At 45.4% G+C, this 14,079-nt stretch overlaps 1 protein-coding gene across 1 annotated transcript; it reads right to left on the bottom strand.

The window, feature by feature from the left end:
* Positions 1-4,942: 4,942 nt before the first annotated feature.
* CISH (cytokine inducible SH2 containing protein) lies at positions 4,943-13,865 on the bottom strand. Its single transcript, XM_001378747.5, has 3 exons — positions 12,884-13,865; positions 7,613-7,830; positions 4,943-6,995 (listed from the first exon to the last, which is right to left on the bottom strand). The coding sequence occupies exons 1-3, from the start codon at positions 12,901-12,903 to the stop codon at positions 6,478-6,480; spliced, it is 756 nt and encodes a 251-aa protein (XP_001378784.2). The 5' UTR covers positions 12,904-13,865; the 3' UTR covers positions 4,943-6,477.
* Between the last annotated feature and the right edge of the window lie 214 nt (positions 13,866-14,079).

The following is a 14,079-nucleotide window of genomic DNA, read 5'->3' as shown; positions in this document are numbered from 1 at the left end:
ATATTGCAGACTGTTAGCCCTTTTATGATCATACCTAGCAATGTTCCCTTCAGGGCATCCCCTACAGGCATCTGGCTTGGACTGGCTCCTGCTCACCAGCCTGGTACCCTCTGCCCTATAAGAGGAATAGCATGCAGAATGAGTCCCTTATCCCTTAGTTGAATAGGCAGTTCGACAAGATGCTGAAATGGGGAAATGTGTTCAGAGGCAAACTCTGTCTCTGGCTTGGGTCTGGTCTGTGCTTAACAAAGAGGACTTGATTGACCATGTAGGCTATATCTAGAATAAAGTCTATCATATTACTATAGTCACTTGACCTTAGCTGTCACTTTAGGCAAATTCCTCACTCTTTTGGAGCCTCTACTTTCTCATCTATAAAAGAAAGTGGCTGACCGAGATTGCCTTTCCTGCCCCTTCCAGCTCTGACATTCTACAATGCTGATTAGGTCAGTCAGATCAATAAAAACAAATAATGAGATAGTATGGGATGGTGCGGACGACATCAGCCTGAGATTTAGGAGACTGGAGTCCTAGACCAGCCTCTGCTACTAACTCACTATGTGACTTTGGGCAAGTCATTGACACTCATTCTGATCCTCAGTTTTCCAATAAGTAAAATGAGTGCTTCATTAGAGCATCTTGAAGAACTCTTCTGGCCCCAAAGTTTTATGGACAGAAGATACTGCCCAGGAATTCAGGAACACTGCTCCAAGACAATGTTCTAGCTATCATGGGTGATAGGCAGAAAGGGATCTGGGTTCAACGTTGAGAAAGAAGATTCTGGTCCTATCTCCAAATGACTGTGAGATCATAAACCAATTGTTTCCTCTCTCTAAGCCTCAATGTCTCTCTAAGTTAAAATGAGACTAATTAGACTCCATGTTTGTCACAGGCTGAGGAGAGAAGGAGGAAAGGGAAATAAAAACTCTTTGAAAATGTTACAAATTCAAGATGGAGAAAAACATCTGAGGAGGTAGCGTTGGTCTTACTTCATACCTGTTGAGAAGCAGTTACCTTGGCAACAATCCTAGTCTTGGGCTGAAGAGCCACAATCGTGAGTTTCACTAGCTGTGCAACCCTGGGCAAGTCATTTTATTTTTATGGATCCCAGTTCCCTCCTGTAAAATTCAGGACTAGGCATATTATCACTACCTGCTTCAAAGGACTGTTGGGAGAAGGATGTTTGATAAACTATAAAGTAAATATAAAGGTCTCAGAGGTAAGAGGGGATAATGAATATTATACACCCTGATTCAGAAATATATTAAAAAAAAACTTTAAGGAGAGACAACTTGTGTGCAAGTATATTGCTCCCTCCACACCCTGATAAAGGGAGAACTGAGCCACACCCAGCATCATGGGGTTAACATCCAGTGCCAATGACTGATTTCAAACACAACTTGAAGCTATTAAAACTTGTAAAACAGGTTGATCTGAATGCCACTCTGGATGTTTCTTGGTCCCTGGATGAGGAAGGGAATAATCATTTATTAAGCACCTACTATGTAGTGCTAAGTACTTTTTAATAAATATTTCATTTGATTCTCACAAAACTCCTGAGAGACTGATCCCATTATACAGTTGAAGAAATTGAGGCAAACAGAAATTAAGTCACTTGCTCAGGAGACTAAGTGTCTCAGGCTGGAATTGAACTTGGGATTTCCTGCCTCCAGGCTCAGTGTACCACTCTTTGATAGTTAAAAGTCAAAGACCTTCAGTATTAGAAGAGCCCTTAGAAAGTTGAACGGCAGTGTTGGTCCCAGAGATCATTTTACAAAGAAGGGAACTGAGGCCCATGACCTCTAAATTTTCTTAGAGATTCCTTCAAGATGTTTATCTACACAGTGAAGGGCTTTGAATAGATGGCTTTTAAAGCTCTTTCCAGCTCCAAAATTATAGTCCTCGGCTCTCATAAGTCTTATGAACTTATGGAAAGTCCTAGGGTGAGATAGGGAAAGGGATGGGTGAATTGTAGGGAAACTAAAGAATCTGGTAGGAGAAAAAGCATTTGCCACCATGAGGATGGTATTTTCTGAGTTTTCTTTTTATCCAGCAAGTCCATTGGCCCTGTTCTTTCTAACACTCTAAGGCTAATGTCATTTGGGGAATGGCTATATGGATGAGAGGATGCTACTGCACTATAAGAAAATGATGAAGGGGATGGTTTCAGAGAAATCTGGGAAGACTTGTATGAAATAATAGATTGAAATGAGTAGAACCAAGAGGCCAATGTATACGATAACAACTACATTATAAGGATAAATCTCTTTGAAAGACCTAAGAACTCTAATCAAGGTAAAGAACATTCATGATTCCAAGGGACTCATAGAAAAACATGCTGACAACTTTCTTATGCAGAGGTAATGGAATCTGAGTGCATATTAAAACTTTTTTGTTGTTATTGAACATGGCCAATGTGGGAATTTGTTTTGCTTAACTATACATAATGTTTTTCTTTCATTAATGAGAATGTGGGAGGAATGGGAAGAAGAGAAAGTGGATCTTTGTGAAAATAAAATAAAGTTGAATTTTTAAAACAAAAAATACCATAAGGACCAAGGAGCAGTTTAGCCTTGTCTTTAGCTCCTCAGTGCCTCAGATCTGGAAGAGAGGAACAGAAGCAGTTTCCACTATAGAGCAGAGGAATTACCCGGAGATACCTGCCAAACCCAAGACATAGAGGACAGCATATGGAGGAAGATCTTTCAGTAATTAGATTGTGACTGGTGGAAGGGTAATATCAATGGCTCAGATCAGGACCATGAGTTGATACAGAGTGGGGTCTCCTGCATTGGGTTTGGCATGAAGAGAACTAAGTGCAATCATTTCTTGATTAAAATGTCCCTCATTCCCCTACAACTGATCTTGATTTATGTATGTTTTTTAACTCTTGCCTTCTGTATTAGTAACAATTCTAAGACAGAAGGGCAAGGGCTAGGCAAATAGGGTTAAGTGACTTGCCCAGAGTCACACAGCAAGGAAGTGTCTGAGGCGAGATTTTAACCCAGGTCCTTCCAACTCCAAATCTGGCACTCCATCCAATGTGCTTACCTAGCTGTCCCTGCTATTACTAGTTTATGAGTTTACTCCCTTCATCCATACTCGCACCCCACCCTAGCTGGACTATTGCAACAGCCAAATGATCTTTAATCTCTTTAATCTCATAGCCTTTCCTTAAACCCCCATCCTTCTTGAAATGCTTCTCTGCAGCATCTGATATTGTGGATGCCTTCTCTTCCTGGAGAGTGTCTCCTTTCTATGTTTTCATGACACTGCACTCTCAGACTTCCCACTACCTACTGGATCACTCCTCGCCTCCTTTGTTGGGTCTTCAACCACGCCCTATCTACTAACTATGAGTGCTTCCTACAGCTCTGTCCTAGGTCCTCTACAATCTGCAATCTAAATTGTATACTTGGTGATTCCAGGAGCTCCTGTGGATTCGATAATCTATGCAGATGATTCCAATGTCTATATCCAGCCCTAACCTTCCTCATGAAGTCCAACAAGTACCAACTGCCTATGGGACATTTTGAGCTGACTATTCCTGAGTTTTAAGCTGTAATATTAGAAAAACCAGACTTTTTGGACTCCTTTGGCATTCAAGGGTCTAAAGAACCTGGGACCTTCCTTTCTTTCTTTTAGCTGGCTTGCTGGACCTCACACATGCCTTTGTGCTAGCTATGATCCCCACATGTGAAATGCTCTCTCTTCATTTTGCCTTTTAAGACTCCCTGACTTCCCTCAATATAGACTCTAGCTTCTTCAGGAAATCTTTCCCAGCCTGTCCTGGCCTTTACACCCCCAAGATTTCTGTTGTTGTTGCTGTTATTGTTCAGTCATTTTAGTCATGTCTGACTCTTCATGACCCCACTTGAGGTTTTCTTAGATACATTGGGTGGGGGGATTGTGGGTTTTTTAAAACCCTCACTTTCTGTCTTAGAATCAATACTGTGTATTGGTTCTAAGGCAGAGGAGAGGTAAGGGCTAGGCAATGGGGGTTAAGTGACTTGCCCAGGGTCACACAGCTAGAAAGTGTCTGAGGTCAAATTTGAACCCAGTATCTCCCATTTCTGTGCCTGGCTCTCAATCCACTGAGTCACCCTGTTGCCCCTTTGGGGTTTTCTTGGCAAAGATACTGGAGTGGTTTGTCATTTCCTTCTTCAGCTCATTTTACAGATGAGAAAATGGAGGCAAACAGGGTTAAATAACTTGCCCAGGGTCACATAGCTAGTAAATGTCTGAGGCTACCTTGGAATTCGTGACTTCCTGCCTCCAGGCCTGCCACTCTATCCACTGTGCCATCTAGCTGCCCAGATCCAATGTCACCCCCTCAAGCAAAAGATACATGGCCTCACCAGTACACTTAGTATATGTTCCTTTTGGCCCTGATCCCACCTGTTCTTATATTGTCATTTCAAGTATGTAAATCTTCTTCCTCTTACAAGATTGTGAGCTTCCTAAAGTCAGGGTCTAGGTCTGAAATGCCTATTTTCTCTCCAGCCCCAGGCCCCACACATGAGCGAATTTAGGACTGGAAGAAGCCAAAGAGATTAACCAATCGGGGAGTGACCTCTACTCCATCCTTGGTGTCTATTCAAATAACTCCCAGGATGGGAAACTTGTCTCAAAAAGCAGCCTGATAGCTTTAGTGATTAGGAAGTGTTCTTCTATTCAATGGACCTTTGAATCTCTTGCCAATTGATCTTTGTCCTGCCCTCCTTGGCCATATAGGACAAGCTTGTTCCCTGTTCCACATGAAAACCTTTCAGACATTTGAAGACAAGACCAAAACACATCTCCACCCTCCATTCCTTCTTTTCTTCTGGTTAAATATTCCCAGATACTCTAAATGATGCTTATTGGGTTTGGTTTCTAGCCCCTAACCCCAATCCCATCCCATCTGAATTCGAGTGGAAAAAGAGACTACGACAATGGTGAATTTATTACAATAATAATTATTATTATTTTAAAAAGTTTCTTTGTAAATCAGATTTACATTTCTCTCTGTGTGACTAAGCTAAATCACCTTCGCAGGGTCCCTAAGCAAAGGGAAATGAGGTTACAGTCATAGGTGAACTATTCAAATACAACCACCCCTGCTGCACCCCCACTCTCATTCCATCCTTGGACATAGGGGAAAAAAACCCTGAAAATCCCTGACCCTCAAGCCACTCCACCATTAATATTCAAGAAGACAGCTTGCCACCCCTGCCTCATGGGCCTGGGGAGAGGACTAGGGCACTGTGTGGGAGTGTGCAAATTTTCTTCTGCCTGAGATGCAGGTGGGAGGGCCAGAGTGGAATGGGGGCCCCTCAACCCTAACTGAATTCAGCTCCATGGAGGTAAGGGCCTTCTAACCCTTTGGAGAAGACACCTTACAGAGGGTTAGGGAGATAGGGAATTGGTGCTCAAGGTGGGCAGGTGGGGAGCATCATTTACTGGCACTGGTTAGGTTAGGCTTCATTTAAGAAAAAGGACTTGCCACATCAGAGGAAACAAATAAGAAATAGATCTCTAGGACATCTTGGAGAGACCTGAAGATCAGAGGAGCAGGTACCTGAAACAGGTTGAGGCCAGCTTGCTGAATCTAGGCCCTGCTCTGGTATTATTGAACCAAAAACAAACAGACAAAAAGAATAAATAAATAAATACTGAAAAATGGTTGGGTCACTTTTGGCCTCAGGCCAGAGGGCCCCTCTTCTTCTCTTCTGTGGCCTTCCACCCTTCCCTCTTTCCCAGACATTTTTGATGGGTATGAGGTCCATGGAATATCAGGATTGGTAATTCCAGTGGAAAAGGAAGGACAGTCAGGGAAGAGAAGAGAATTTCTGCTGCCTCCTTCTCGATGAGAAACATTCATGGGCAAGCTTGACCAGTCAGGTAGTGTTCACTGGGGGTGGAGTTGGGGATGGGGGTGGTATGTGGTAAGCAGGTTTGACTGCCTGCCTTTGGAGAAGGCTGAGTATAGGTGGCGAGTTTCTCTGCTCTGGCGTGTTGCCTGAGACTGAGAAGGAGCCAAGACCATCTGGTTCAGGTAGTTGGCACATGTGTAACTAAGTCAGAGAGGAACCCCAATCTGAGTTTGGGATGGTCCCACATTCTGGCACAGCAGAAATAATAGAATATGCTTCCCCCATAGTCTCTATGATATGGCCAGGAAAATAAATAGAGGCAGGACCTCCTATGGCCCTGGTTTGGCCCCCAGAAACTTCAGGCATGGTTACTCTCATCCTGGTCTTAGGTCCCGAGGTCTGCAGACACAGACCAAGCACCTTGCTCCCCATAGGGATGGGCAGAAATTAGGTGAGAAGGAGAGGGAAAGGAGCATTCCCAGTCCTCAAAAGGTAGTTACCACAATCCACACCTGTTGGAATTGTGAGGTCTTGTTGACTAGGGTTTCTGTAATAGGACAAATCATGAGGTGGCATCCTGGTCTTCCCAGGTCTGCCAAGTCAGATGGACTCCAGTTCTGTCTCAGAGCTGGAAAGGGTACTGCCTGAGATAGTCCCCTATCCGCTTAGGCAGAGGCAGCTGGTCAACCTCAGCAGTGAGCTTGTTAATGGTCAGCCGGCATAAGTGTTGTAGGCTAGGAGCACTGTTCTTGCGGACAAAAGGCTGGATGAGTTTCAGGTGGACAGCTGCCACTGCTGCCGTGGTGGGAACTGTGTCCTTGTGAGTGGGCAAAAGTGAGGCAGGGGGTGGGTAAGGGGTGTCATTCTTGCCATCAGTTGTGCAAGATGTGACATAATGCTGGATGAGGCTGACCACATCTGGGAATGCCAAAATCCGTGGCTTGGACAGACAGTTTGAATCCAGCCGGAACTTGCTGTCGGCGTATTCTATGCGAACGTTGGTGGGGCCTCTGTTGGTCTTGACAGAAAGTGTGAACAGATAGCTGGGGTGAGTACTGTCCCGCACGAGGAAGGTACCTTCAGGCATCTTCTGAAGATGTTGCTTGGCCTCAAATGCCGTGAGAGATCCCCAGTACCAACCTGGTGGCCAAAAGCAAGAAGAAGCAATGCCATTAATGTGAAATACTACTCACAGAGTCATTCACTCGCTCAGAGAGAGAGAGAGAGAGAGAGAGAGAGAGAGAGAGAGAGAGAGAGAGAGAGAGAGAAAGCCCATTCCAGGGAGCAACAAAGATTTTCATCTCATGGATAGGAAGGAAGGAGAAAGAGGCATCATTGTCATTGTTAATAGTTCCCATTTCTACAGTGCTCTAAGGTTTAAAGCATTTCCCCCACAATAGTCCGGTGAGGTGTCATTTCCAGAGCAGAGAGAGAAGAGAGAGAACATTTGGAATATTTCAGATATTTTCTATAGCAATATATGGAGAGATTAAGGACATCTTCCTTGAGCATCTCCTCCTTCAGCCCCATTAGAATAGAGCCTCCCTGAGACCTGGGGCTTGATCACCTTCTTCTGTCTTGGAGATCTCTGAGGGTAGGGAAATTTCTAGCCCTCACACAGGTGTCTCCCCAGACAGAAACTGTTTTATTCTCCTTCTTCTGTCTCTGCCCCTAACCTCAGGTCAGAGTTCTTCCCAGATTGAGCTCTTAATAAGTGAATGTGTGATGTCCACATCCCTGGGAAGGGGACAACTCACCAGATTCCCGCAGGTAGGTGAAGGTCTTGGCAATGCATAACAGGTCTTCCTCAGGATCACGGACTTGAGGCAACTCATTCTCAGTCAAGGGTGGTGCCTCTTCCTCCTCTTGGAAGGGGGTCACAGACAGGGGCTGCATGACAGGCTCTGGTAATCCCACAGTTAGCCCAGCTAGTGTCAACCTGCCAATCCTCTCTTCTTCCAGTAAAGGATGGGGTCTGGAAGAAAAGATGCCCTTTGTGAATGGAAGGCCACAAGGACTGACTCCCTTGCTTCCTCTCCCTTCATGTCTCTCCACACCTCTTACCCTCCTCCTCCTTTTACCAATGATGACATGCCTAACCCTTAACATCAGTTCACTAAGACTTTTGTCACCCAGTACTCCCCCATCATTTTCATATGATTGCTCATTCCTCTAATGCCTCCAAGATTCTAAGCAGGCCACCTAGTATTTGTGGTGTCCCCCTTGATGCCCCGCCCCCTGAACACACACACACAGAAAAACTCAGCCCTTGGCAGTTAATAACTATGTTAAAGAAGACAAAGCCCTTTATTACATGTATTATCTTACTTGAGCCTTGTAAGATAGGTACTATAGATATTCTTTTATCCATCATGCCATTGAAGAAACTGAGACTCAAGTTAAGTGACTTGGCCCAGTGTTACAAAGCTAATAAGTGTCAGAGGTGGTTTTTAGCTCAAGTCTCCTTCACTCCCAAGCCCAACACTTTATCTGCTATATGAGAATAGCTTTTTGTAATAATCATGCCTGTTCTGACTTCCTCAAAGGTTGTTGGGATACTGGACTAAGACAATGGTTATGAATGGGCTTTTCAAAAGAAGAGCCTTCCAGTGTTCAAAATCAAGCTCCAGCTCAATTCTAAGTCTCAAAGAGAAAGTCCTGGCAACCAAGAAGAGATGTATGAGCAGCCCTTGCTGGGAGAATGAACTCAGGTGACCGAATCTTAGCATCACCTCTATGCTCTCAGCTTACGTTGGTCCAGATCATGTATCATCCCCATGTGCCAGACCCAGCTAATGTGGTTCACTGAGGAACTGGTCACCTGGCCAGCCTACCTACTGTGGTCTTGGTCTCATTATGGGAGTGAGAACAAAAAAGGAATTCAATAGAGTTGAGGAGGGCAAAAGGAAAGGAGGGAAGAAGATTCAGAAGGCATTTCAAAGTCCTCAAAAGAACTCCGGTTTGGCAGTCTTAGATGATCAATGCAGTGACCCAAACAACATTCCAGTGGACCAGTGATGAAGCAAACGACCTTTGGGTAATGGACTCAAGATGCAGAAAGAGAAATCTATTTTTGGAAATAGTCAATGTGGAAATTTATTTTGCTTGACAATGACTACTGCCAGGGTTTTCTTTTTCTTTTCTTTGTGTGTGTGTGTGTGTGTGTGTGTGTGTGTGTGTGTGTGTGTGTGTGTCCAAGTGCTCAAGCTCGCTGAGCGAGCAAATGGGGATGCAGAGTGAGTGGGTGAAAAAATGTTTATCAAGAGGAAAGGAATGAATGTTTGAATAGCACCTACTTTGTGCCAGGCTAAGCATTTTTATAATTGTCATCTCAATGGATCCTCACAACTCGGGGAAGTAGGTGCAATTATTACTCTCATTTTAACAATCTATGGAACTAAGACAAATAGAGGTCAAGCGATTTTCCCCAGAATCACATAGTTAGTAAATATCTGAGGCTGGATTTGAACTCAGATCTTCCTTACTCCAAGGTCAGCACTCTATTCACATTGCCACCAGCTGGCTCTAACTAAAATAATAATATATTTTGAAAAGATCATTACTTTAGGAGTCGAGAAGCCTGAGGTCCATTTCTGGTACTGTCACTGTTTTGCTGTGATATTAGGTAAGGCCCTTCCTTTTGTGGGCTTCAGTTTCTCCCTCTGTAAAATTAAGATTCTGGACCAGATCTCAAAATTTCTTTCAGTTCTGACATTATAGGATTCTATGAGAAGGGGGAAAGAGTAAATCCACAGCTCACATTTTTATTGCACTGTAAGTTTTACAAAGTACTTCCTTCCTTTCTTTTCTCTTCCTTTCCTTCTTTCTTTATCTATCCCTCCATTGTCCTATATCTTTCCATCTACCTGTCTGTCTGCTTATCTCTCTGTCTGTCTTTCTCTGTCTATCTCTCTCAGCTCATTTGATCCTTAAACAACCCTGGTGGGAGTCAGATGGTAAACATAGCTGTTATTACCATGCCAATTTTACAGAAGAAAACTTTGGTTCAGGGAATTGAAGTCATTTGCTTGTAATTACACAGCATGTATTCAGGATAGGATTTGAATCCAGATCTGTCCTGATTCCAACTCTTTCTACTTTTCCACACTGGCTGTCCAACAAAGATGTAGGAAGAGAAAGAAGAAGGAAAGGGGAAGAAAAAGACAAAAAGGAAGATGAGGAGCTTTAGAATTCCAAGTGATGTTTTTATATGGGAGTGGGAAATGGGGGAGGAGATAAGACCTAGAAAGAAGGGTATTCTGGGAATTAGAGAAGTCCTTGGAACAGGCTTAACTATGCTTTTCCTCACTAATTCCTCTTTCTATAATGCAAGCTTCACTATAGTGGTGGCAATAGACATACACAAAAACACACAGGCATAAGTCTCTTCTATCTCTAAGGCTTCTTCTGTTATTCATACTATGCTGAGCTTTGGGCACAGGGCCTGCCTCTCCCCTACCCCTCTGGCCTGCCTGCCACATTCTTCCAAGAATTCAACATTCTAATATATGGTCATGGGTTTGTACTGGAGTATTAGGTGCCTGCATACCTGTATATCTAAAAGTATTTGTATATGTGCAAATATGTAGGTCTAACCATGCTCCTGTGTTTTACATTTAACAGTTGATTTGTGTTGGCTGTTGAGATTCTCTTCAGAGACAGAGCCAGTCTTGTGTGACGGAAAGAACATTCATTTGGAAATGAGAAGGAATGGGCTCTAATCCCACTTTGGACACTTCCTACTGGTGTGACCTTGGGCAAGTAGTTCCTCCCCTCCCACATGTAAAAAAAGTCAGGATTGGACTATATGATCTCTAAGGGACCTTCTAGCTCTCTAAGTCCTGTGATCTTTATAAAGCTGCATTTTGACACTATAAGCCTAATGAAAGAATGTCTGGCTGTGTGCTTGGTTTCTGGAAAGGAATGGAATTGGGTTTGAGAAAGTTTGGGGTGGGAGGTAGAGAATGAATGATAATTGTATTGTTGCTACCATTCAAAGGTAGGCAGAGGTACTTGAGAATGAGGAGGGGGAAAGGAGCAGACAAAAAACTGGACAACTGGTTCCCCTCCAATGCAGAAAGGACAGGGCAAGACAAGAAGCCCAAAGAGGAGCTTAAAGCTCAAAGGGAGCCAGGCTACCAGCCTGCTCTCAAGTATGTTTCCTGCCAAGCATAAAACATGGAACAAAGTACACTAAGATCTGAAGCTCAGCATGCCAGCAACATGCCCAGGAGTCAAGGAAGGCCAAAGCAGATGAATAGAGGCCTAGATTATTTACTTGGAGTGGGGGAAGAACCAGAGTTTGGTTCAGAGCTTGCTTACTTATGAAAGGAAGGGGCCATTAAGGTTAAAGGAAATGGTCATGGGAGTTAAAATCACTGCTCTCTAACATCAGTCTATCCCTGATGTTCAGAAGTGATGAGGATGAAGAGAGAAAGAGGAAAGGAGGAGAGAGGGAGGAAGGGGGAAAAGAGGAAGGAAGAGATGGCAAGGAGGGAGGAAGGAAAGATGAAGGATAGAAGGAAGAAAAGAAGGTAGGAGAAAGAGAAAGGAGACAAAGAAGATAGGAGAAGGAAAAGGAAGATATGAGGGTGAAGGAAAGATAGTGTGAGGGAAGAATAGAGAGCAGGGGAGGAAATAAAGAAGATAAAAGAAGGGAGAAGGAAAATAGAGAGGAAAGGAAAGAGAAATTCCTTCCTCTTATCTCTCACTCCATTCCTTTTCCTACTTTTTATGGGGCAGAAAAGTTTTAAGGAGAAGCAGCTGATGTACCCCCCCCCCCCAAACTCTAGCTTTCACTGCCTTCCTTAGACTTCTGCTGAACTCTTTCCCTTTGCAAGGAAGTTCTCACAGTTCAAGAAAGGACAAGGCAGTGAAAAAGGGAGGGCAGCCTGCTAGATGATGGGATTAGGCAGAGTAGGAAGGAGACCTGGGCATCAGAAGTCAGATAACAAGTAGACCAATAAGGGTTTGGTTTTATAATCTCCAAATTTGCTCTTCTTTCTTGATGTTTGTTCTGAATTAAAAAAAAAAAATCCGGGAGAGAGGCAGAGGAAGTAGGCAAAGGAAGGGGAACCAGCTGGGGAAAGGTTAAGAAAGTCTTGGCTTTGGGAGATAGGAAATGGCAAAATCCAAAACCCATTTTTCCTCCTTCCATGGGAAAATCTTGCTGAGAGCAGCCTACAGAGTGGAGCCTCACTGGTTTTCTTCCTTCTGGGTTGATTATGACAAATTGCCCCAAAGAGGTCTGGACTAGGGTGATAAACATTATGAGAGTCTCCTAAGGAGCATTTGAGACCCTAGAAGATTACAGCTGGAAAGGATCTAGGAAGACATCTGGTTCTACTCCCTCCTTTTACAGATGGAGAAACTAAGGCTCGAGGACAGGCAGACCTTGCCCGAGTTTAATCAATGAGAACTTTTGGGTCCTGACACCCAGGCCAGGGCATCTTCCACTACCCCGGCAGCACTAAGCACATTGGTTAAGGGCTTTCCCACCAGAACAGACCAGAGCCCATTTCGGCAGGAAAGAATAGGGGAATGGGAGATTTTAAGGGATCGGGAAATAGGAGGGGTTTATGCGTGATCCATCTCTTTATTCTGAGGTGGGACTTCTCTAAGCGTCCTCCAAATCTATTTAGGATCGTTATTGTTTTCGGGAGCGTCTCTTCGTCTTCCTTTCCTTCTTCTCTCGGCCTTTCTCAGAAATCCACCTCTCCTAAGTTCTGGAAAAGTCTCTATCACCTTATGTATGGATTGGGCCAAGAGGAGCTGACAGCATTGTTTGTTATCCATGCCTTTCCTACCTCTGCTCTCAGCTATCAGCCGGGTAGGGCTGGTCTATCCATGCTGGAAGGGACGAGTGACCCTGGATCCTTCAGTCCTACAGACACTGGCCAGGACTTCTCCGAGTGCTGACAAACTTGCGGGGTGTGGGGCGAGGGGCTGGGAGGGAGATGGGTATAGAAGAAAGAAGCGAGAATGGCGGGTACACACATATAGACGAGGTGGGGTGGGATGTCTCTTACCCCTGGATGCAGAAGATCATGTCCTGTAGGGCTTCAGGGAGGCCAGCCGCCGTCTCCCCTTGTGTCCTTTCTCTCGCTCTCTCTTCTGTCCTGGTCCGAAGCGAGAGACGGGTGGAGGAAAGAGAGCCCGTTCCTTTGGCGCCGGGAAACAACCCGGACAACTCTCAGCCGAGTCCAAGCCTCAGGTTCAGCAACTCCAACTTCAGCCGGGCAGCCGCAGGGCGTGGGGCTCGTGGTGATGGGTCAGGGCTCGCCGGGGCTCCTGGTTCTGTGGCCTCCTCCCTATAGGAAAAGGACCCAGGAGCCAAGGATTCCCGCAATCAGCCACGAGGAGCTGAACAGGGCGGTCCGATCGCCTTCTTTTTCCGTCCCAAAGAACTCAGGCTTCCAGGCCAGGCCAGAGGTTCAGCACCACCAGCTTGGCAGCCGGTCCAGGATCAAATGAGCAAGAGGATTCCGGAGCCCAGGAGACAAGACCTATCCTGTGGCTGCAGCTCGTTGAAATGAGCTGGAGGGGAAGGAAAGAGAATGAGTCGGGGCAGGGGGAGAGGCGGGGGAGGGGGAGGAAGGGGGAGGTGGAAACACACCACTGACTAATCTTTTGTTTGCCTCTTTTAATCTATTCCAGGAAGCGGTGGATTCCGGGAATTATATTGTATTCACATCACTGTTCCGACAGAGAGAAAAAAGAAAAAGAGATACTCTGTTGTATAAATAGAGTTCCGGGCACCGAGAGGACCTCGAAGCTGGGCTGTGGAGCTGCCCCCGGGACTTGTGGCCCCGCAGTGAGAGGCAGGCTCCGCAGGGGACCCGACAGAGCGCTCCCGGGGAGAGGGAGGGAAGGAATGAGGCAGGGAGGACTGCAAAGAAAGAAAGAGCTGGGCAAGGCGATTCCCCAGGACCTAGTAGCTGAAGCGATGGGAGCACTTAAGACTGGGCTCAGGGCTAGGGCTGCGAGTCCTTGGCCCGCAGTTAACTAAGAGTCGGTGAAAGGAAATACCTTTGATAGATTTCCAAGAACTTTCCAGGAAAACAAGGCTGGGCTAGGGAGGCCGCCCAATGAGAACGCAGAGAGGCTGGGCCAGCCGAGGAAGCCGCCCAATGACAGCGCGGTGAGGCTGGCCGTGCGCCCAGGAGTTAGGTCCCTCTCCCTCTTCCCCCCCCCCCGCCCCCCCCCCCCCCCAGCCCCGAGATAG

This window comes from Monodelphis domestica, chromosome 7 (genome assembly GCF_027887165.1).
Source record: "Monodelphis domestica isolate mMonDom1 chromosome 7, mMonDom1.pri, whole genome shotgun sequence".
In the NCBI taxonomy this organism is placed as follows: domain Eukaryota; kingdom Metazoa; phylum Chordata; class Mammalia; order Didelphimorphia; family Didelphidae; genus Monodelphis; species Monodelphis domestica.
The sequence above is the reverse complement of the archived record's forward strand: the minus strand, read 5'-3'. Positions and strand labels throughout refer to the sequence as shown.